This window comes from Pezoporus occidentalis, unplaced genomic scaffold, assembly GCF_034315485.1.
Source record: "Pezoporus occidentalis ecotype Australia unplaced genomic scaffold, CSIRO_AGI_Poc_V1 ctg19, whole genome shotgun sequence".
Classification (NCBI taxonomy): Eukaryota; Metazoa; Chordata; class Aves; order Psittaciformes; family Psittacidae; genus Pezoporus; species Pezoporus occidentalis.
Genome location: NW_026913748.1, coordinates 12,470,143 through 12,492,378, shown reverse-complemented (window position 1 = coordinate 12,492,378; position 22,236 = coordinate 12,470,143). Strand labels below are relative to the sequence as shown.

The 22,236-nt window shown below is 39.6% G+C and overlaps 1 protein-coding gene across 25 annotated transcripts in view; it reads right to left on the bottom strand.

Annotated features, from left to right (window-relative positions):
* Nucleotides 1-22,236, bottom strand: part of SOX5 (SRY-box transcription factor 5) — a 650,561-nt gene that overhangs the window by 45,472 nt on the left and 582,853 nt on the right. For 23 of the 25 annotated variants that reach the window (XM_062616810.1, XM_062616809.1, XM_062616815.1 and 20 more), the window contains one exon: nucleotides 16,778-16,924. The exons of the other annotated variants lie outside the window; for them this stretch is intronic. In XM_062616810.1, coding sequence (XP_062472794.1) covers nucleotides 16,778-16,924 — 147 coding nt within the window. The remainder of the gene's footprint in view (nucleotides 1-16,777; nucleotides 16,925-22,236) is intronic. 25 annotated transcript variants of the gene reach the window in all.

The following is a 22,236-nucleotide window of genomic DNA, read 5'->3' as shown; positions in this document are numbered from 1 at the left end:
CAGACATTCTCTGGAGACTGTATCCTTTCAGAAACATCCCTAACATCTCCCCCTTTCATTTTTCTTTACAGGAAGCCTAGCTGCCAGGAAAGAAGACTGCAGTTATAAGACTAATTTGCTGCCCTGGAAACCCCAAGCTTTGATTTTGCCTAGTCCACATATTGTCACAGTAAAATAAGAGAGCCACTGGGTGGTTTTCCATTGTATTTAGCGCTGTTGTTTCCTAAAATTGTACACAGGATTCACAAACACATACTCGAAGAACAAAAGAGGAGTGTGCACAACCTGTCTATAAACACGTAAGGCCCTAGGAGCTGGATGTCTTACCCTGCTCCCCATAACCTTTTTATCTGGTGCACAGCGCTTATTATGTAGTACTGCTCAATTCTATGAGCCACAGAATACTGAAATAGCAAAGGGACCAAATGTCAAACAAGTCAGAATCATTTTAGTCCTCCAGCTAGCACAGACATGGAAGGGTGTGGGCTGTTTCAGCTGCAGGACAGCCTAGAAGTGGTTGTCTGCGGAGAGAGCTATATAACACCTCTCCAAAGTCTACATCCAATGATGACCTGGGGCAAAAGCCTTAATTTTTTTTGTAGCAATTGAGCAGACCTCCACACACAGAGCCCTAAAAGCAACTCCTTAAAAGTCTTCAGGAAAGGCAAGTGCTGCACTGGGATCTAGCCCTTTGGGGTTTCATGGAGCACAAGGCAGGATGTTGGCCAACAGAATACACATGGGCATGCAGCTTAGCAAAATGAGCAGACTGGTATGTGTTTACCCAAAATTCATTCATTTAGTTTCACAAATCCTCAGAGAAGCATCCTCCAAACCATACTTGCAGCTTCTGGCTGGCTTTGGACTGCCAAAACGCCCACCATCCTTGTGAAGTCTCCTGGTAATCTCCACAGACAAACAGCACAGTGTGTTTTGAGGAAAGCGGCTGCTACGAGATTTCTAGGCTATTTTTGCTTGATCATGAGTTTTCAGTCACACCAGCCTCTAGGGAAACCTGACTACTTATTGATTCTTAACCCAACCCAGATCCAAATTTCAGACATTCATTTTCATCTATACCAAAGTAACTGACAAACTCCTATTGCCATTATTCTGCTGTTTGGGCATTTGCTCTTCTGTTAGGCTGAAACAAGAAGAAGTAAGAGTTGCTCACCACACTGCTGAGGACCCAGTATGTGAATTTTCAGTACAGCATGAAACAAAACTGCAGGAACAAAGTGCTTTTAGCATTTGCTTGCACCTCATAATGAAAAAGCTCCTTCTCATTCTGCATCTCTGAGTGAGTGAAAATTTAACTCAGTAGCCTCATTTACAAAAAAAAAAAACTTCAGTGAAGCTTGTTCTGAACAAATCCTGCCAAGTTTGGCTTGAAATGAGAAGGGTCCATGTTGAATAAAGATAAAATGTGAACCCGTGAAGAGAAACTAGCCACTTGGGATTCTGCTAGTCTACACTTCATGCAAAACTTAAGTCCTGTTGTTAGTTTTTGCTCTTAATTATTATTATCCAGTTGTATTTCTCACTTCACTCCTGTACCTATTTATTTGGTATAAGGCTATTAATGAAGTGCTTCTCTAGGAAGGTTCAAGTCAGCTGCCAAGCAGGAAGAGTGACTTAGGCCCGGCCATCAGGGACTGATGCAGATACTGTAAATCTCCAGGGGAAGACAACAACTGATTTTTCATGCTTTTAACCATGCAAATCACTTTACATGAGGTAAAAATCATTAGAGAAGATCACAAAATTGTGGGGGACAAGAGGGGAAAGGATTCTTCCTAGAAAGAATGCTTCTTCTAAACTGCCCCCACTGAAATATATGGCAAACAGTAAAGTGCAAGAGAAAAAAAATCACTTCTCCAGTGTACCACAGGAATATTAATTAATTAAAACTCAGAATTACTCTGACAGCTTTTGTCTTATTTTACAAATGGGAAGAATAAAGCACAAAGTGACTAAATGATTTGCCTAATCTCACACAGAGAGTAAACAGCTGAGTCATAAGGAAAACTAGAGCAATTGCCACTCTTAGTCAGACCAACAGTTTGGGCTTGTTTTGAACTGAGCCTCCTAAAATGCCCATCTGCTTTGAAAGAACTTGCAAGAAAAAGCAGATAGTTGTTTGATCTGTCTCATGTATTCCTGAATGTGTGCTCAGTAGAAACTGGAGCGGCCTGTGTGCTGAAGCATGATGCCTTGTAGCTTCGGTCTTGGTTAGATTATTTATTTCTTTTTTTTAAATCCTTGCTACATAATTCCGTTCAAATAAAACCCTGAAGTCTAAACATGAGGCAGCATGTTCTTAATAATGCACTCTCCCACCCATAACAAGACTGTTTAAAACATGGAAATAGCCATCAGACTGGATATTGTTTGCTGCCTAAATTGAACTTGGAGTTGCTACCTTCCAACAAATAATCCCCAGTAAATGTTTAGCAGAATGAACAGCAATGAAAACAACAAAACCTGAAAGGACGAGGAAGGACTTGGAAGGAAATAAAACAAGGACCTGCAAAGCCAAACAGCATTATAAACTGGTACATTTTAAATGAACAACAAGAAAACAGAAGCCACACTGATCAAAGCCTCCCACCTCCTCTCTGTGGTGGATGACACCTTCGCTGGGAGCACACCACCACCTCTAACCCCACACCTGCAAAAGGAATTAATTTCAAAAAGAATACAGACCAAAGCGTACCATATCAAAACAAATTAGCAACGGACCGCTCCTCCTGCTGCGGTCAGGCAGGAGAAGCAAAGATGCTGCATGGATTCTAAGATTCAGGGGGAACAAAAAAAACAAAACAAAACCAAACCAAAAAAACCCAGCTGTTGAAAACTTTAGAAGAAACAAGTCAGAAGAGCTTGAAAGAAAAGGGATTTCAAACAGCTTGGACAACTGGCAGTGGGCTAAGAAATTCCTTTTCAAAAAACACCTGTGCTTTCTCTGACTTTGGATATCTATGTAGTCTAGGTAAATTTTTCACTAAGAGAGGTAGAAATGCATGCAGCGCTACAAATACAAAGTGCAAAGATAACGTGTACTGGTTTTATTCATAGATACACACAACTGTAAGAAAAATGTCAAAATATATTTTGTAACTGTAGATATGACCTGCTTGACAATTTGTTTTTCCAATTAATAGCTTTCCAAAGGGAAACACAAAACTCATCTGTCTTTAATGCTTGCATGCTGTTAACAACACCCCAGATCACTAAAATGAAAATGATTTCACAACTCTTGTCTTGCTGGATATTTTTTTCGTTTCACCTCCTTTTAGCAGTAAGATGAAATCTAATCAGCAGTTCCATAAACTGGAGGGAGTTTAACGTACTGTAGGGAATGTTCAAAGCAGACACATGCTCCATCACTGAGTACTGCACTCATAGGAGAAGAATTTGTTACATATTTATCCATAATCACATACAGGGGGTTAACTGCTTGCAAGCACACCTGTTGGGAAGGGCTGTTCCTTTTCCTAAACCACAGTCATGCCTTTTTTTGTTGTGGATTCCTTGGGTCATGTCAAAGAGACTTCTGTTCAGTTCCCGACTTTTCAACAAACTTCCTCTGTGAACTTGAATGAGTCACTTATTCTCCAATCTTCTGCCCACGGTCACTGACATCTTCGCAAAGTTAACATGAAATATTATCAAATAGAAACTTTAGTTTTTTGCACAAATGCAAATGGTTGCAGAAAGTAAAGGGCCACCTCTTCTGTCTCAGTTCTCTACTTACAAAATTGGAGAAAATACATCCTTTCAGCTATGAAAAGGGTTTCTTCTAAGCACACTGGGCATACAACATATATATGTTTATCTAACTGCATGGGGACACCACCGTTTACAATCCTTTAAGTTAATAAGTACTACTGATATTATATAATTATCCCAATGAACATATTAATCAACCATAATAATCATAATTAAAATCAAAATATATTGTAGTTCCTTTTTTTTAAATTTGTTGCTGTCAGTACTGAATGCAGATTACAAGAAGAACAGCGTTGAAGATGTATTCAGCCCCCCTTGGTGAATAGACTTCAGATCTTATTCCTGATTCACACCAGCAAAAATGAAATCACCATCAGGACCGCTATCGGGGCCAAATTGCTGGCAGGCACAATGAACCACTAATTGCTGGATTCATTAGCAAGGCTCATAGTTTGTCCCCATGAGATGCTGAACACTTTCAGCTCCTTTTAAAACCTAGCATCTTAGAAATTAAAATTAACAACTGCAACTAGTATTTGTGTTATACTGTAGAAACTCAGCATGAATTTGAAGTCAGATCACAAGAATGCCAAAAATCTATTATGCAAAATTAGGCAGATTTTTATCTACCATTTTTCTGTTAATTCTGTAGAACATGCACACATCCACACACAATAGATATTCCATGGTGTTCCTCAAGCCTAAACAATTGGTTAAAACAGTTTTTGTAAAGCTGAAAGAAGACAACTGCCTTAAAAATACCTTTCAAATAGTCCCAGCATCACAGTGTTAAGATTGGCCTATTCTTTTCAGACATAAAACAAATGTCTATTTAAGAACACATCCAAATGCATTTCCATCACTCAGCCAGAACACATTCACTTCCCAGAAACTAACACTGTAAGAGATGGAAAGAGAGAAGGAGAGAGAGAGGAGACCTTTAGTCCACCTACTAGCTTCACTGAAGGCAATGAATCCAGCCCTAGCTCATTTCAAGTAGGTTCAATTGTGTCAGAGGTTACCCATAAGCTATTTCTTGATGATTTATAGCTGATGTCTACAGATCTCCTTTTATTTTAATGATGACTCCAATACAGATGTTAAGATATTCTTTGTCTTCACAGAAGTATAGGAGAGAGAAGTTGACATCTTAAAAAAAATTCCAAGAGGCTTATTCGCTATTTCTGAACAGGCCAGCTCTGGGCAGTTTTTATATCTCATCCAGAAGGAAAAATGGGAGGGGAAAAAAAGCTCCCTTCATCCTTTTCTCCCATACTAAACCTGCTATGTTTTTGTGACTTATTCTGGGCACAAATCCTAGAGCACTGAGTCAACATGTATGTCACCAGTTAATTATGATCAAGACAAGACACTGGGATACTTGGTAAGCACAAGATAATTTTATCACTTCTCCAGTAATAACATGTATTTATATATCATTATTTTGCTCTGTTTGAGCCCAGAGCAATTTACAAAGTGAGTCCCAAATGATACTATCATGGGAATCCTTCCACCCAGCACTGAACTGTAATCATTTGGGGGTGAAGAACAACAGAGCAGGAAAAGCAGCAGCAAGACATACTGCATCATTTGAAATTTAAAATGTCATGCCAGTAAAGCCCATGAGAGTTGTCCAAATGTGAGATTGTTTCAGCTTCAAAATTAGTCTCTGTATGTGCATGTATGTGAGTGTCCACGAGATCTATGTGGATGTATCTATGTATGTTTGGCAATCTTCATCTCTATGGACATTTTGAGGCACTGGCCAGCCTCCATCAAGTTTGATGAAGTCCTCAAATGTCCCATATCATTTGTGTAAAAGGACAACAGGGTGTGTGGGGGGTCACGCTCTAAGCCTTTCCCCTCAGGAAAGCACTCCAGTGCTTACCCACACTTTAATGGACACCAGGGGATCCCTTGGAAAGAGGTACTCTACATTTCCAAATATTGTGAGACTTCACAAATGAAACTTCTGGCACTCTTGGAGCACCTTGCTCATTTTAAAATGAACGCAGAAGAGAAAGTATCTATTCCGTTTGTTTTGCTCTTCAGGTCTTGGAATATCTGTTCTTTCTGCTCATCATTAGGCTAGCCAAAATGATGCGGCCGTTGTTTTCCTCACCCACTAGCCCCAATAAACTCTAGTTGTTTGGTACAGTAGTGATTTTCTCATCTGTTACACCACCACATCATTCTGCCTATAAACTGCAGATTACTGGAAGGACTCATTTAGTGTAAAGAAATTGGTATTTCTAAGGCTTTGAAATTACAAACTGTAAATCCAGATAGGAAATGTAATGGGCAAAAGTCATGTGACACCATTTTTACTTCCAATATCATGAATAAAATGCTACTTGACATGCATTTCCCAGCCAAATGTATGTGCTGAATTTCCCTGACCCCAAATTAGGTCTGTGCCTTTTATAGCAAATGTTGAACGCACAGGCTATTCACACAAATATGATGAATAATAAGCAAACAGAGATGAATGAATACTTCCTAGAGTTTTAATTGCAGATTCTATTTTCAGTGGGCATCAGAAACTAGGATAGGAGTATCCAGAAAGGGAAAGAAAATAACTTCAGAGAAGACTAAGAGTATTGGAAATGGGCACAAAAGGAGTCATTCTGATCTGCAAGCAAAGCAGAAAACCCAACAGAATTTAGACTAGAAGGACTCAAAATTTATTGAGGCAACCAATTGCTAAATTCAAAATATGTTAATTTACAGCTGTAACCTGAAGCCCATACAGTTCTTAGCATGGCTCAAGATAAAAATAATCATTGATCTGGAATGACTAAAGCCCTGAGACAGCTACCTTTGGAAAGAAATTCACAAGAACCCAACACAACAAAAACACTCTCCAGATTGTTATATATTTTCTTCCTAATTGTACACTGAATTAAAGTTGCTTTAGTAATTCTGTCACTACATTGCTCCCTTTTCCAGTACACTACTTTGTAGTTTTCTCTGAAGCATTCTGGAGACGAATAAATGTACCCCTGAAACCCAAATTTAAGAAGCTTTTTGTGCCAGTTTTCCCATGGATATGTCATGTTGGGTTGTGCTTGTCACTATATAACTCCTGTTGTGTTCTGTTAGCTTGAAATCACGTAACACGATGTGGCTGATTCATGACGTGACATGTCACTGCCTGGCATGTAAGCTGAAAGCCTGGACGAACCCATGTGCTACATCTCCATACACACATAGCTGTCTGAAATGACCACTTATTTTAAATCTACAAGCAGGTGCTGGCACATTCACTCAAAAAAGTTTAAGAAACACCAGTAACTCATGAAATACTCAAAGTTATATCCTTTCAGTAACATCATGATTGGAAATCGAAAAGCCTCCTCTCCAGTGTTCCCATTAGAGAATGGGAGTCTTCCCCTCCATGCACTCCACATGCCAAGATACTGAGCAATCTTTTTATCAAAGACTTTTTTCCTAATATTTCTCCCCCTCCCCCAGATACTAGTCATGGCATTAGCTTATCTTTCCTTTAAAAGCAGCAAGGAAAAATGTACGAACTGAAATGAAGCAAACAGAAACTAAAATCATTCATTAGCACTAAAAGTACACATTTTAATTAAGTCTGTCAGTATTAGTGGATAAAGGCACATGATCAAGATCAAAATTTTTAATTGGTTTCATATACTAAACCCTGTTGAATTACATGAAAAACCAAAATGGTTTGTTCTGTTAGTTTGCCTGCCTCTGCTGTTCTTGGGATGCTCTTGCCTGTTCTCTCTGGATACAACTGAAGTACTTTTACAGATACATTATAGTGAAAAGTCTAATTTTGCTGAGAAATATTTATGCTGTAGCAGAATTGCCAACACGAAGTCTTACTGTGACTTGAGACTAAAAATTAATCCCGCTTAATTAAAACAGTACCTCACAGGTTCATTTTGTTACCTGTTTTCTAAACCTTTGAGATACATTTATATCAATCTGCAAGCTCCAGCCATGACAGCCTGAAGCTTTTTGTTTGAATAAGATTCTCACATAGTCACATGACTCTAGGATCTGGGACTTTAAGGAAGCTATCCATTATAAAATCACAAGATGTAGTCACGCTGCTTTGAAAAAAGCGTGTGAAACGATGATTTCCACATAATTTCTCTGAAACCCTTTTTTGCACCAGTTCATTTTACACTAAACAATTTAAACTGCATTCTGCACAACATATGTGTAGTTCTGAGAATATTGACTTATTTGCCAAAGACTTCATATAACTCTGGAGTTAATACTAACCTACAAGAAACCGTCTCTTTGAATTTGAAAATAAAATAGATTTATTCTCCATTCTGCTGCTTACATGTTGCTTCTCTCCAGCTATCCACAGCTACCAGGGATTACAGAATAAAATGATTCAGATTAAAAAATTTGTAGAGCTCCCTTGTTAAATGATAATGATTCAGCTATGGGAACAGGAATACTTACTGCAAAATATATTTCTTTGATGCTTAGTTTGAACTGCATTCTGCCTGAATGTGTCAAGAGGAGCTAATTTCAAATCTAGCATGTAATGTAGAAGCAAACCACACTGCTGCAGACAAAGCAAGCAGTTTCTGGAAGCCGCTAGACTAATCGCATTAGAATTTGATTCAATCACCTCAGAAATTTACTTTCTATGTTGAAAAGAAGTTCTACATTTGGTAAAAGATGGCTCCGTTGCTGTCTAGTATACAGCCCTGCCAACGCAGCCTATGCACTTTACTTTTGATTATTAACACATGCCACAAAATGCCCAAACACTTAAGATGAAGCTGCAAAAGGGAACATTTAATACCTGAATTACCTGTCTCCTTTCTGGAAATACGCAATAGAATAGAGTCCTCTGCTCCATTTCAAGCTGACTCCTAATGCCTAGAATAGGTACGTCACTACAACACTATTATTTTGCACAAGCTCCTGGAATAAACACATTCCTTGATTTAGAGAGGCAAACAGCTCTGAGTCTAAAAACTATATCCCTAGAATAAAGGATGACCTTATTTTAGAGAAATTTTATATTATGAAGGAAACTAGAAATTAAACTTATACTGGTACAACTGGGTGGTTTGTTATCTTTATTTACCTTAGAGTTCGTATTAGTCCATCTTTGCAGTTCTGTGATACACGGAAGCCCTCAGTAAAGAATGTTATGTATTTCTCCTCATGGCTTTTTCCCCTTCCTCAGCAGAAAGACCCTCTCCTAAGTGTTTTCCAACTCCCCTCACAAACAAGCCCAACCAAAAGTGAGGAGGATCAAAGAAACCCCCAAAACAACAAAACCAAACCCTGCAACAAGGAACATCTAATTTTTCACTGTTTCATTATGCAGCTCCAGATTCCATGTTCTCCTAAAGTCCCTTTACTGCTCTTCTTATGACTGTGTGACCAATTTGCAACATCAGCTCAACAGCTATCTCAGTGTCACTAAAAAACCTTGACTTTGTGACACTTTTTTCTTGCTTGGGACTCTTCCATTTCCTTCTTCCAAAATGCCGCTCCTTCTCATTACAGCTTTTTGTTCCAAGTGACACTACATGGGCAGTTTTGTCAAAAATCTTCTGCAATGGTCAATGCATAGGCATTTCTAAGTAACAGAGTAAGATGTAGAGCAGAAACAAAATGTCAGGGGCCAGCATACCTGAATACTGAGGAATTCTGTAACTGGACCTGGCTTTAGTAGCTACCTCCTGAAATTAAGAGTGCCTGGTATAATAACTTGGTCTATCAGCCTAAAGCCAATGCTGTGGATCATTTACCTAGAAAGAATGAAAATTACTGCCTGCTGCCCATGCCACCAAGTTTGTCACTTAGGAAAACATGGTTATTCGATTTGGTCATACCACGTAAGGAAGGCACTAGCACTAAGGAACAGTAGAGAACCACTAAGAAGAATACACTATGTTTGTCATTACCACTTTGCTTTATGTCTCTGTTATTCCCTGATCTCTGAAGACCTCTCTTTCAGAAATGCAGTGGTCTTGCTTAAACATATCTCACTTTTGTTTTGTAATCACAGGTTTCCGAGAGTTTCCCCTCCTCCCTCTCTTTTTGTTATGTTTTCTTCTGAGTTTTCATTCTAAAACATGCCGACTGAGCCTGACAAGGACAGACTTCCTGGCAACTCTGCTTGAGAGGCAGGTTCCTGTCAGAGAGACATGGTATCAGGAAACAGAACTGTGGAGAGTTAATGTGAAAACACACCCTAGGAGCCCCTCCATGTATCTAATTCCTTTTTAGAAAAGAGGGAGGGGTGGGAGACAGGCAGAATGCTGTGCAAGTCCCTACTGCTGCTGCTTTTTAGATACTATTAACACTGTTTTTATTGTTTGAAAAATATTCTCTATTTCTAGTTCTACTGAGCTCTAGAAAATTGTTTAAAAAGTCACTGTTTATATGCCTGGATGTCATACATAGGAAGAAGAGTAAGAGATAGGAAAATAGTTTCAAAGGTTGTGTCACCAACTCCATATTTTACTGCTTGCGATTAAAAGCATGAGCAGCAAAGGAAAAACGCTTCCAAGTACAGTTATAATTAGCTACAGGGTCTCCATTAAGAATGGACAGGGATACTAAAGAAGTGGCTTAGCACCAAGTAGCATAGCAGAGATAAGGCAGATGAGGTCTCGATTTTTTTTATACTTCCTATACATAGACTCACAGAATGGTTCGGGTTGGAAAGTACCTTAAGATCATCTAGTTTCCAACCCCTCTGCCATGGGCAGGGAGGCCTCACACTAGACTATCCCTGCATCCATACAGGGATTTTATCCCTATATACATCTGTAAACTTTTCCTTAATTATCTTACAGCCATTTCTAACCTGTCTGATGCACTGACAAGGGGATTGGGAAATGCAAGCACTGAAAAATGTTTTGAATTTAATTATATTCTAGTGATAAGCATTACTATGATGCTGAAGAGTTTAATAGATTAATTTACAAGACTTTTTTTTGGCTTTTTTTTTTTTTTTATATCAGTGGCATATAAAGAATTGTGTCCAGCTTGGAAATTCTCCAACATAAAAGAGCCTTGCAAATCTTGGAGACAAACTTTCTGTAAACATTGCCTTGATGTTCTAACAGGGATTATGCATCTTACATTATCTTAATAAGAACTCTCGTTCTTCACTCTAAATACCAAAGTACTCTCCTTAATAAAAATAAGGATGCCTTAATTTTCTGCTGCTTGGATAGATGTTCAGCATCTGCTGACCTCTTCAACCAAAAGAGGACAGTAACTGCCATTAATATATGGGTCCTAACATGTGCAGTGGGTTGGTTTCAGATAGGTGCTGCTTCTCTATCCTTCAGGAAAAAAAAATGGTAAACACAACCAGTCCTGCCCTTTGATCACCTGTATACAGCCATGATCAGTCTTCTTTATCAGACAGCTGTCCTTTTTATAGCTGAAATACTTTCCAGTGCTGTGCAGAACAATTAGCTCATGTTTCAAAAAATATCTGGTATTACTGAATAAAAAGTGCTATGAAGCGGGATACACCAGTATCTTTCTGCATTTGCATAGCAATGCATCTAATCATCTTTACACCTGAAAATAAATACTTTCCCTTAACATGTTAAAAAAAATGGCAGCTCTGAGGTACAAGGAAACTATATCTCCACTTACCAGCTAGGCTTCTCTGATACTCATTGCTTGATGTGATAAGCAACCTGATGCAGCTATGTACACAGTGAAGATTAATGTTTTCCCCAAGACCCCACCAGCATAAATTTTTACATTCTGAGCTATCATACAACAGAGAAAACTGAGGGAAATGGAAACAAATATATGCAAGCTAACAGGGTGGCTTAGGGTAGTCACCTACAATGAAGTTCAAGTCAATAATTTGCCTGCAGTAGAATAAGAAATATCATCTAGGTGGATTTTCTTATTACCAGGCCATTTTAGAGCCTTTTTCTTTCTCCTTCCCTTCAGATGCTTTTCCGTATCTTTTTTTCTTTTTTTTTATCATGCAGGATAAAAATCATAGAATCATAGAATAGTTAGGGCTGGAAAGGACCTTAAGATCATCTAGTTCCAACCCCCCCTGCCATGGGCAGGGACACCTCACACTAAACCACATCACCCAAGGCCTTGTCCAACCTGGTCTTGAACACTGCCAGGGATGGAGCATTCACAACTTCCCTGGACAACCCATTCCAGTGCCTCAGCACCCTAACAGGAAAGAATTTCCTCCTTATATCGAATCTAAACTTCCCCTGTTTAAGTTTTAACCCGTTACCCCTTGTCCTGTCACTACAGTCTGTAATGAAGAGTCCCTCCCCAGCATCCCTATAGGCCCCCTTCAGATACTGGAAGGCTGCTATGAGGTCTCCACGCAGCCTTCTCTTCTCCAGGCTGAACAGCCCCAACAAGAGGGGGGTGTGTCTGAATTAAAGTTCCCATTTCCAAAGACCCTTTTTCTTTCTTTTGTCCCTGGTATCAGATGTACTTTGAAAGGAAGTTGACAGTGACTCAGTTGTAGTTTCATATCCAGGCTTGCCTTGCCTAGGTGAGAACAGAACAAGCACACTAGCACACTGTTGGTCCTCTTTCTACCCTTCGTATACTATAAACAGGATACAAGACACAGGTGGTGCATGTGGCAGCAACTGTAGCATTATCAGCAGATATTTCTCAAAAATGGAAGGATTTCCCCTGGAGAGTCTCTGGCCATTTTAAGGTCAGTCTGTCCTGGCCGAGAGGCAAGCTTTAAGTCGTTCAAGGGTGATTCTATTGCTGACTATAGGCAATATGAGAAACTTTCAATCCGATGTTTACTTTGGTGATCAGAGGATCAAATAACGTGAAATAAGGTACCATACTCGGTTAAGGTTTATCTAGATATTGCAGTTGAGGAGAATTTGATTGTGTATATCCAACTTCTTAGTGCTGTTTCTGGCCTGTCTGAAACACATTTTCTTTCCCTGTCACAACTCCCAGGTGCTACTGCTGAGCAAATAGTAGTATCACTGCCAGAAGTATTTGAAAAGAACAAAAAAAATTGATTTGGACAATCTGCGTGCTGTTGCCATTGATGGAAACACAACTGTGAGTAGGGTTAGGGCTGAGGTCATAAGAAGGTTAAAAGGAAAGTGCCCAGGAATCCTCTCCTGCCACATTTCACACTGAATTGCTCCTGTTTTTCAGCAGATGCTACAGACAATGCACTGTGCTCTATTAAATATGGGGAATCATTTAGGTACATTTACAAGCTACATTGAAAATTCACTCCAGAATTACTGTACTTGAAGGGTTACATAGAAAGGGCTAGAATATTGCACCAAGCTGGCACCAGATGCTATATTTATAAGTACTACACAAAAAGAACAAAGGCAGGATGAACAGGGCCCTGGCTGTTTACAAGTGAGGGCAATGTAGCCATCCTTATTCAAGAGTATAATGCACCTCATCTGAAGTCAGCGAAGACTGTCGCTATCAGGTGATAATCTTGGTAGCACAGTATAGGTCACAGTTCAGATAAAAGTATTCTCTGTAACACTGCTTTTTCAATCGCCTGCATGGCACTGCCCGAGCAAGAGGCTTGAATCACAAGATGGACTGGTAGGTTATTCTGCCTAGTTCTTATCTGCACCTGTGCCTGTTCTCTCCTACTTACTTGGGAGCATGTAACTACCTTGAACACCCAACAGAGCAGCATGCAAGCTTTTGCACGATCAAAGGTAAAATGTGCTTAAGACAAACTTTGGAAATCCAGCACAATTTGGCAAACTTCAAAGATAGTTGCCTTTCAAATGGGTTGTGGAGGAGGCCTTGGTAAATTTGAATGGTATGATTAGCATACCGGCTGTTTTTAAAACTGCTCAAGAAGAAGCTGTGTTAAAATCCATTTCCGCAAGACACACGCATTTTCTTTTGGACAGGCTCCACTAGCTCTGTTTCTTAAATCAATTTTTCTGGCACCGACTTCTTCTTGGAAGAATGTACGACACCAGCTCAGTTTCCTAACCAAAACTTGACAGAATGTGTGCAGCACAGCATAATGGCATCTCTACTTCATGGTTTCCTAAAAGTTACAGTACAGAAACCCAGGAAGTGAATTTGACTATTCCAGGTCACATCTGTTGAAAGTCGAGTAAGACAACAGAAGATGCCAGGGTAGTCTGCCCAGCACAGTGTTCAAACACTGGTGAGGGCCACTGATAAAAGGTTTGCCAAAACAGGAGTTGCCAAGGTCTTAGAGGAGTTTCAGGGATGTGTTCAAGTCTTACTAGATTTAAAGGATGATCCTTGGCAAACTCCCCCTGATGCTTCTCAGCATTTCTAGAGCCAACAGTTGTTCCATCTGCTGCTGAGGCCGACTTTGAAGAATCCTTGCAAAGAGCAGCACACTAACTTTAACACTATACAAGAAGGAAAAATACACAGCTTTTCAGAAGTGACCTAGATGTTTGCCAGTAGCTTGACACACTCTCAGGTAAGGCTGTCTCCTTGTCTCCAAACACTTGAGCGTATTACCAAAGCTGCGCTAGTGTAAACTGTGAGCTGAAAACAGAGATTTAGCAAACAGTATTTATTGAAAGATTGTCCAAGACATTAGCTGTTCATCTGTGGAAGTCTGACGTACAGCAGCAGTGAGAAAGACCACCATGCACTAACTTCAAAAACCAAGTTACTGCTGGGGGATTCAAAAAAGAGAAAACTAAAAAATGGTTGTGAAACTCAAGACAGACACTCCTTGACAACAGTTAAAAAAATTAAATTAAAATCAGCAAACACAGCAAACTTTTGGAGCTGCTGAACACAAACAAGCTTTGAAAAAGGAAAGGAAGGTCCACACAGACACGAAGGTGTTTCATTTCAACATTTAAGCTTCAGTTTCTGCCGCTGTGATAGATTTGCCAGCGTGTTTTCTGAGCGAGGCCACTGCACTATTGTATAAGCTTTATTCTAATTACTGTAGGCTTTATAAAGGTTTCTTTATCATTTAGTATTATAAATAATTGTGCTTCCAGGCTGGAGTTCAAAGCTCAGTACAGCATTCGCACAACAGCACAGGCAGGTCAGATGACCTTTCTCCAATTCTCCTCTCTGGTGCTGAGGACAGACAAAGTGGTATGTCTGTCATACGCCATTACCATTAGAACAGAATCTTGTTCTTTTATTACAACTGAACTCTGCCGGATTTCTCAGCAGGAATGCTAAGCGAAATCAATGTCTTGGATTTCCAGGCTGAGCTTGGAGGTCACAGCCACTCTATCATTTCTCAGCATTACCCCTTCTCTTTCTCTCACTCTCTCTCTGAGCCTCCAACTGGCACACAGCAGATTGAAAACAGCATGCATCACAGGGCTCACGCTGCACAATTTTACAGCCTTTTGGAGCCCCCTTCCTTTCCTTTTGGCCCATTTTTTTCCTTGTTTTTTTTTTTTGTTTTTTTTCAATTTGCAGATAAGTTTTGTTTGTGTCCTACAGATCTCCAAGCCAAAGGCATTGGAACACCTACAAATATGAAAAAGCAGTAACACACACAGGAGAATAGAGCTGATCCTGACAGTTGCCAGTAAGATGGTTATCCTTGATGTTACCAGTAGATATGGCAGACCTTCTAATTCCATGATCGCCACAAAATAAATACTGTATCCCCTTAGATCTCAGCAGACATTCTGCTTGCGCACAGAGATCCAAAAACACTGGGATTTTAAGTACAGTGGATCTTGCAAGCTGCCAGCCACACACAAAAAGACCCTTGTAAAATGCACAAAAATCTCTTATTAACCACAGACATGACTTTTTTCTGGGGGGAAAAAAACCCCGAACCATCAACAAAAAAGAAAACCAAAAAAACCAAACTATCATTCAGCACTGCATGGCTTTGTGATTCATTGCTCCATACTATATAAAAGAAGAGGCCAAGCCAAGAATAAACTTTGGGAAGTCAGGAAGTGAGAAGAAAGAAAATGTAGACCCAGAACTTGATGCTCTAGCACAACAGCTACCAGTTTCACACCACTTATTCTGTACTTTGAACATGTATCTCACTGAGCTGACAATGGTTTTATTTATTTGTCTGGTTATTTTTAATCTGTGCTGTTTTACTGTTAGGGTAAAAACAAGACACTGCTGTCAACTCCAGGAATCTTTTCTGATGTGATAAAGGACACGGACAGCATGCTAGAGGACGCTAACAAAAAGAAAGGACACATTTTTATCAAGCTCTGTCACCTAAATGGGACTGCCTTTTCCCTTCATCCCTTAGCTAAATTGTTCCCTCATGTTATTTAACACCTAAGATGTGCCATTCAGTCTTGACCCATTACTTTTGCTCAGCTGTGGCATAAGCTGAGCTCACCTTATTCTGGTGAGCTCAGCTTATGCCACAGCTGAGAAAAGTATGTGCTACCAGACATATTCTGTGTGGTTTTTTCTATGTATAACTTGTGTACTGGTTGCATTATACAGCTGAACTACAAGCTGTTAGCTTGATCTCTTAAATGAGTACAGACCTAATTGCCCAGCTATGACCAAAATTGCTAACCAGAGCCCATCACTTGATGGACAGAATCCAGCCTTGTTCTATCACACAACAGACATTCCTTTGGAGACTTGCTCCCCCACAGACTCCCACTGAACCCCAGGAGAGGACCTGGTCACAAATGAGATAGACGTCCTACTGCTTCCCATCTCTCACTGACACACTGCTAACCTGACTCCGGTCTAGAGTTCTGAGAGAAAAGGCCAGCTGCGTGCTAGAAAAGAAGATGATCACCTCAGCCTGCCACCCGTTACTGAAGATGGAAGAAGCAGCAGCGTGATAGCTAGGACACTGCAAAGGAACCATGGGTTCTCAGCTGAGGTGGTGTGTGCTACTGTCACTGTTTATAAATGATTGGTTGGTTTTTCTGTGCTGGGGTTCTCCCACTGGAAAAACTGCACTACAAGTATCCTCCCATTTCAGGAAACCATCCTGAGAACAAAGCTGCCTGTGTCTGACATGCACACAGACACCCTTGAGAAAAAAAACACACATGCAAGTACCCTCACTGTGAGGAACACAGTGCTGCAGGGCCCCGTACAGTACCTTGCTTTTGGGTGGAGGGCTGTTTGTGCTCTTGTCTGTGTGGATGCTGGTAGGGGATACAGCAGCACCAAGGTTACCCTGGGGTATGCCAGGTATCTTGCCTCCTGGAGACACTTGCATTGCAGCAAGTTGGGCAGCATACAACTGCTGTAAAAACAAACAACAAATGCGGGGGTGGGGGGGAGAAGAGAGGAGAGACATCATCAGTAAATAAATAATTTTCCCAGAAATTCTTCTGCTGCAGATAATATATTTTCCTTCTGATGGGTATTCTTTTAATTTAGCACGCTGGTATATTTCAAAACAAGAATGTCAACATGAGAAATGTCCCAGCTTCCCTGTGTGTCCAGGGATTCAAAACAAGGAACAAAACCTCATCTTCATGGTTTCTGTGAGCCACTGGGCAATCTTGCTCTTCCTGAGACTACTTAAGCATTAAGAGCATCTCCACTGATCATACGCATTGACCCCTGTGAAATTCACATAATGTTTGATACGATGATCTCTGTGCTACCACTTTATGTTTATTTTACTTGCTATATTTTTCTTGTTTGTACAGGCTGTAAGTTGTTCAGGACAGGAATGTCAAAATTTTGTTTAGCACTTACTGTGAGAGTCCACTTTCAGTTGGGTTCTGGGAACCACTACAGTCAATATAAATACATACAAATGGATGGTAATGTACTGTCCATTAGCAACTAGAAGCTCCAATTAGACTAAGAACCCTTTCTGTGGAACAGGTATTTCAGTATTAGCATGTGAATACTTATAATCACAGTCATCTGTTTAAAGTAAAGCACTACAGTAAGAGTATAATTGACAGAGGTCAAAAGCAGAGAGAAAACAGGCAAACTGGCAGTGCCTGGAAGCTCCCCTGACCTGCAAAAAAAAAGTGAAGAAAATAAATACGGTGGGCAGGACAAGCAGCAACTGCTGCTATTCTGCAAACAGAGGAATTTAGGTGAAGCCTAACAGAAGTCAGATGCCTGAGAAAGCAGGTAATGTAGTAAAAAAGGCTTTACCTCCCTGGTCACAATATCAGTTTCAAAGACCGATGCGACATATTATTTGTGCTGTACAGTACATGTGTAATGTGTAACACTGCATGATGGTGCTCTCTGCCTGCAGGTGCTAACAGAGCTTCTGAGACCGGATAACACGCAGGAACGTGGTACTGGATGTGAAAAAAACAAGGAGGCTTCAATATGACTAGTCGAAAGAATCTTGTTAGTGGTGCCTAGTTGCTTTGCTTCTGTTTGTTTAGTTAACTGCATATGCTGATAAAAGAACAAAGGTCAGGCACCAGACTGGAGGGCACGAAGAAATGCTAATACAAACCAACAAGTTTTAAAGAGGAGAATGGGGATTTGTATTCAACACGGAGCTGTGTAAAAGGTAGAGAGACACTGTTAATGTGAGTTCAGAGTACATAAACCCTGTAGCATACACTTAACTTGATCAAATGGGCAAGATCTACTGCTCTGATCTTGGACAACCCCAAACATTGTCCCGTGGTTCCCTGTACAAACTCTTCCCTTCACTGGTGCACAATCCTAGCCCTTTCACATAATTAGAAGTAACCTATTTCTGTTCTTTCAGGTGTAATCAGGCACCAAGTTCTTACTTATTTCTCTTTTACTCTATTCTTTTCAGTTTTGAATCCTTTTTATTTCTTTTCTCTACTTTGATCACTGCTTGTTCCTTATTTTTCTGTACTTCTTAATCGCCATTTATCTATCCCTTTCTGTTTAGTCTCCCTCTCTTTCCCCATCATCCATTCATTCACCTGTTTTGTCCTTGCCTCTCCCTCAAATTTATTTATTCATTTATTCTATGTGTTACCCCCAGCGAGTCTGAGCCAATAGATGCAAATCAACTACAGATAAAAGTCATCAAAAACAATCCAGCCACAAATCAGTCACAGATTCAAATGTATGTATTTATCAGTTGAAGTTCATATCCATTCATTCTTTCAAAAGACTAAATCCAGCAGGGAGAAAGGAACAAGGGTCTGTGTCAACCAGAGAAGAACTGCAGCAGGCAGTTCAAGGAAAACCAAGCCAGCTTCACGTATGAATTAATACATCAGAAGGGCAATAGTTGTTTAAGAAATAGGATCCATGTCTAGGGAACAGCTCAAACATAATCGGGCTTTGGTAATGACACAACAGATCTAGGAAACGCTTTTTCTTTTATTTTGCTCCCTAATAAAAAAAAAAAAAAATGGCAAAAGACATCCAGGCAATTATGGGAAAAAGACAAAAGAAAGTCAAATAACCACTGAGCAGAAAAGGTTCAAGCCTGCTGCTAAACTGTAGATTACCTATCAGAGAATATGCCTAGTCCACACATAAAGGTAAAAATAACATAGCCAGTTTGGACACGTAGCAGTCCTGAACCAACTGGAGATCACTGACAGGCCATACAGGAGGCCACCTGTGGAGGACTGAACCTCCCAGAAATTTCTGTGAGCCTTTGAGGAAGACTTTTCAAACAGAATCCTTGGGAATGGAAACAGAATGGGAAGAGAGAGAAATCTCCACCTCAAACATTGTTCTCAACCTTCTGTTGAGGTCCAAAGAGTAAAACAAAAGAACTAGACTATATGCAGAACATGGTGTCTAAGAATGTGTAGCATCTAACACCCATTTAGTGGTCACTGCGAAACGTGTTGGAAGTCATGGCTCTTCCTTACAGTATTGTTATCAATCATCTTTTTGGCACTGCATCCAAAGTAGATGATGACTAAATAAGCAAGGGGAATGAATTTCCCTATGCAACAGCTCTGGTGAAAGCCATTTTTAAGTAATAAATGGGATATATGGAATTTCAAATGTTTGCCTTACACTCAGTTCAGGGACAGATACACCTCAAGAGAGTGAAGCACAAAGTATAGTGTGCATTAAACTGTAAGGAGGGGTCTAAGGCTATAAAGCCTTCATTCATGCTTTGTAAAAACTTATGTTCTCCTGTTATCAGATTTAACATATCACCTCTTATTTAATTCATTTTGAGAGTTATAAACAAACATCAAATAAAATCTTATAAGAAGCCCCTTGTTAGAGTACCCTCTTAAAAAGTCCCTTCTTGCAACAGAAACCAACTATTCTATGAAAAGCAACATCAGGCACAGCTCTAAAATGAAAACCATGTAGCTTATGAACTTGCAAGAGTCTGAATCCTATTTAACAAGCAAGATTGTTCCTGCATTTCCCCTCTATTTCTAAAAATGGGCAGAAATATACAACATGCAGCACATTTCTCAGACTGTCAATATGTTTGTGCTTTGACATTACTGAACTTGTGTATTCTTATTTAGTTGTTTTAGGACATGACGACCTTTAGATTATACCCATGGAAAGGGCAATGGTGTGACCAAGTGCTGTGAAATCAAGACAGCTAAATGACAACAAATTATGTATTCATTTCACAGACAAACTCAACTCCAACAAAAGAACATTTCTACCCCTGCTTTCCCAACAGAGTTTCAAATTCTGGGACAGTGTATGAATTGACTCAGTTTAAACAGTAAACCATCACCTAAAATGCACCCTTATACTTTTCACAGTAATGAAACACAGACCTCAAAAAGTGCCATTTAAAATGTTACTCTGTATCACTGCTGTAATACACTGTTCTTGAGCCTTTTAATTTGTACCCCAAACACAGACTCCTGAATTCTTGCTATCTCTAACCTAAAGGCTCAACCTCAAATTCTAGTACTCAAGTTCATTTTGCTGCACTACAACTCATACAAGAATTTCAACCCATACGGTTTTGACTGGTTTATTGTGACCAAGGCACTCACTTGAAATCAATGAAGCACTACAGCTTTAGACAAGTTTATTTTTGCTATACATGATAAATAAGTGCAATATTCTAAATTTAGTAAGAAGGTAGAACAGGCTTCTGAAAAAAAACAAAAAGTAACATCTATTGTTTGGTTATAACTAAATGACTATTATAGTTTAAATGACTAAATAGTTTCAGCTACCCTGACCATGTGCAATATTGCATGCCTTTTTAATGTTTTGTCATTAACCTTTTATGAAAACCTCTATGGAAGCAAAATCCTCAGAACTAAAGCACAATATGATACACTTTTAAATGAGCAGGAGGTATAGTTATTTTTTTAATGTTGCTCCCCTGTTCTTAAGCTATTAAACAAAAATTCCCCTCCTCCCTAGGTCATCACCTAAACCACTTACAATTCTTCCGATATATTAAGCAGAAGTATTCAGCTGAACTCTCCAAATGGACTAGCTCTAACAGCTCATGACTTGATGACTCTGTACTACATCAATAGCAAAGCCTTAAGGTTAGACCAGCTTTGAAAACTTTCCCCTTGGGCATTGTTGTTACATGTTAACAATGCTCATTACTGCTTTGAGGGTACACTAAAAATGAATTCTTGTTCTATTAATATAGAAAATGAGAATGAGATTTAATAGCAATTTTAAAAAGGGTTGAACAAATTGTTAGCAATTACATAGGCAGAGATAGTTGATTCAAACATCTACAGGCATTTTGATTAAAGTATTATTTCTTTTTAAAATACTTTTATTAGTGAACAATAGAGACTAAGAGCTGTTATTAAAAAAAACAGAGAGAGATAGAGACAGGTGGGACTGGAGACTGAATTGGTTATTGCAATAAATTTGTTTCTGACATAAACTAGTTTTTCAGTGGAGTTACCACAGCAATGAATTTACAAACCACTGTGTCTAAATGTCTGAACTGTTGACTGATCCAACACTTCAATTTCTTTGTCATTTTGAGACCCATCATTAAAAATATACACATGAATGGCCCTGTTCTTTGATTTTTTGCATAATCTGGGGGGAGAAAACGGTATAAATTGAGATTCTCTCATTCAGAATACATTAATTGCATTTTCTTTACCTCAAAATTTATGCTTATATAAGGCATGCAAAGTGCTTGATTACAGCAGAAAGAATTAATTTTGGATCTGTTCATTTAAAAGCAGGACACAAGAGATTGGAAAGAAAAAGGAATTCACTTGAAACAAACATTTGACATGTATCTGTCATGGTTTAAGTCCAGCTGGTAACACAGAACCACGCAGCCGCTCGCTCACTCCCCCCATTTTTATTTCCCCCCTGTCCCTGGCGGGATGGGGAGAACTGAAAGAATGCAATTCCCACAGGTTGAGATAAGAACAGTCCAGTAATGAAGGTATAATACAAAACCACTACTGCTACCATCAATAATAATAATGATAAGGGGAATACCAAGGGGAGAGAATACAACCGCTCACCAGCTGCCGACTGATGCCCAGCCTGACCTGAGCAACAATTGGTCCTTTCCGGTAACTCCCCCCAATTTATATACTGGGCATGATGTGTTGGGGTATGGAATACCCCTTTGGCCAATTTGGGTCAGGTGTCCTGTCTCTGTTTCCTCCCGGCTTCTTGTGCCCCTCCTCATTGGCAGAGCAT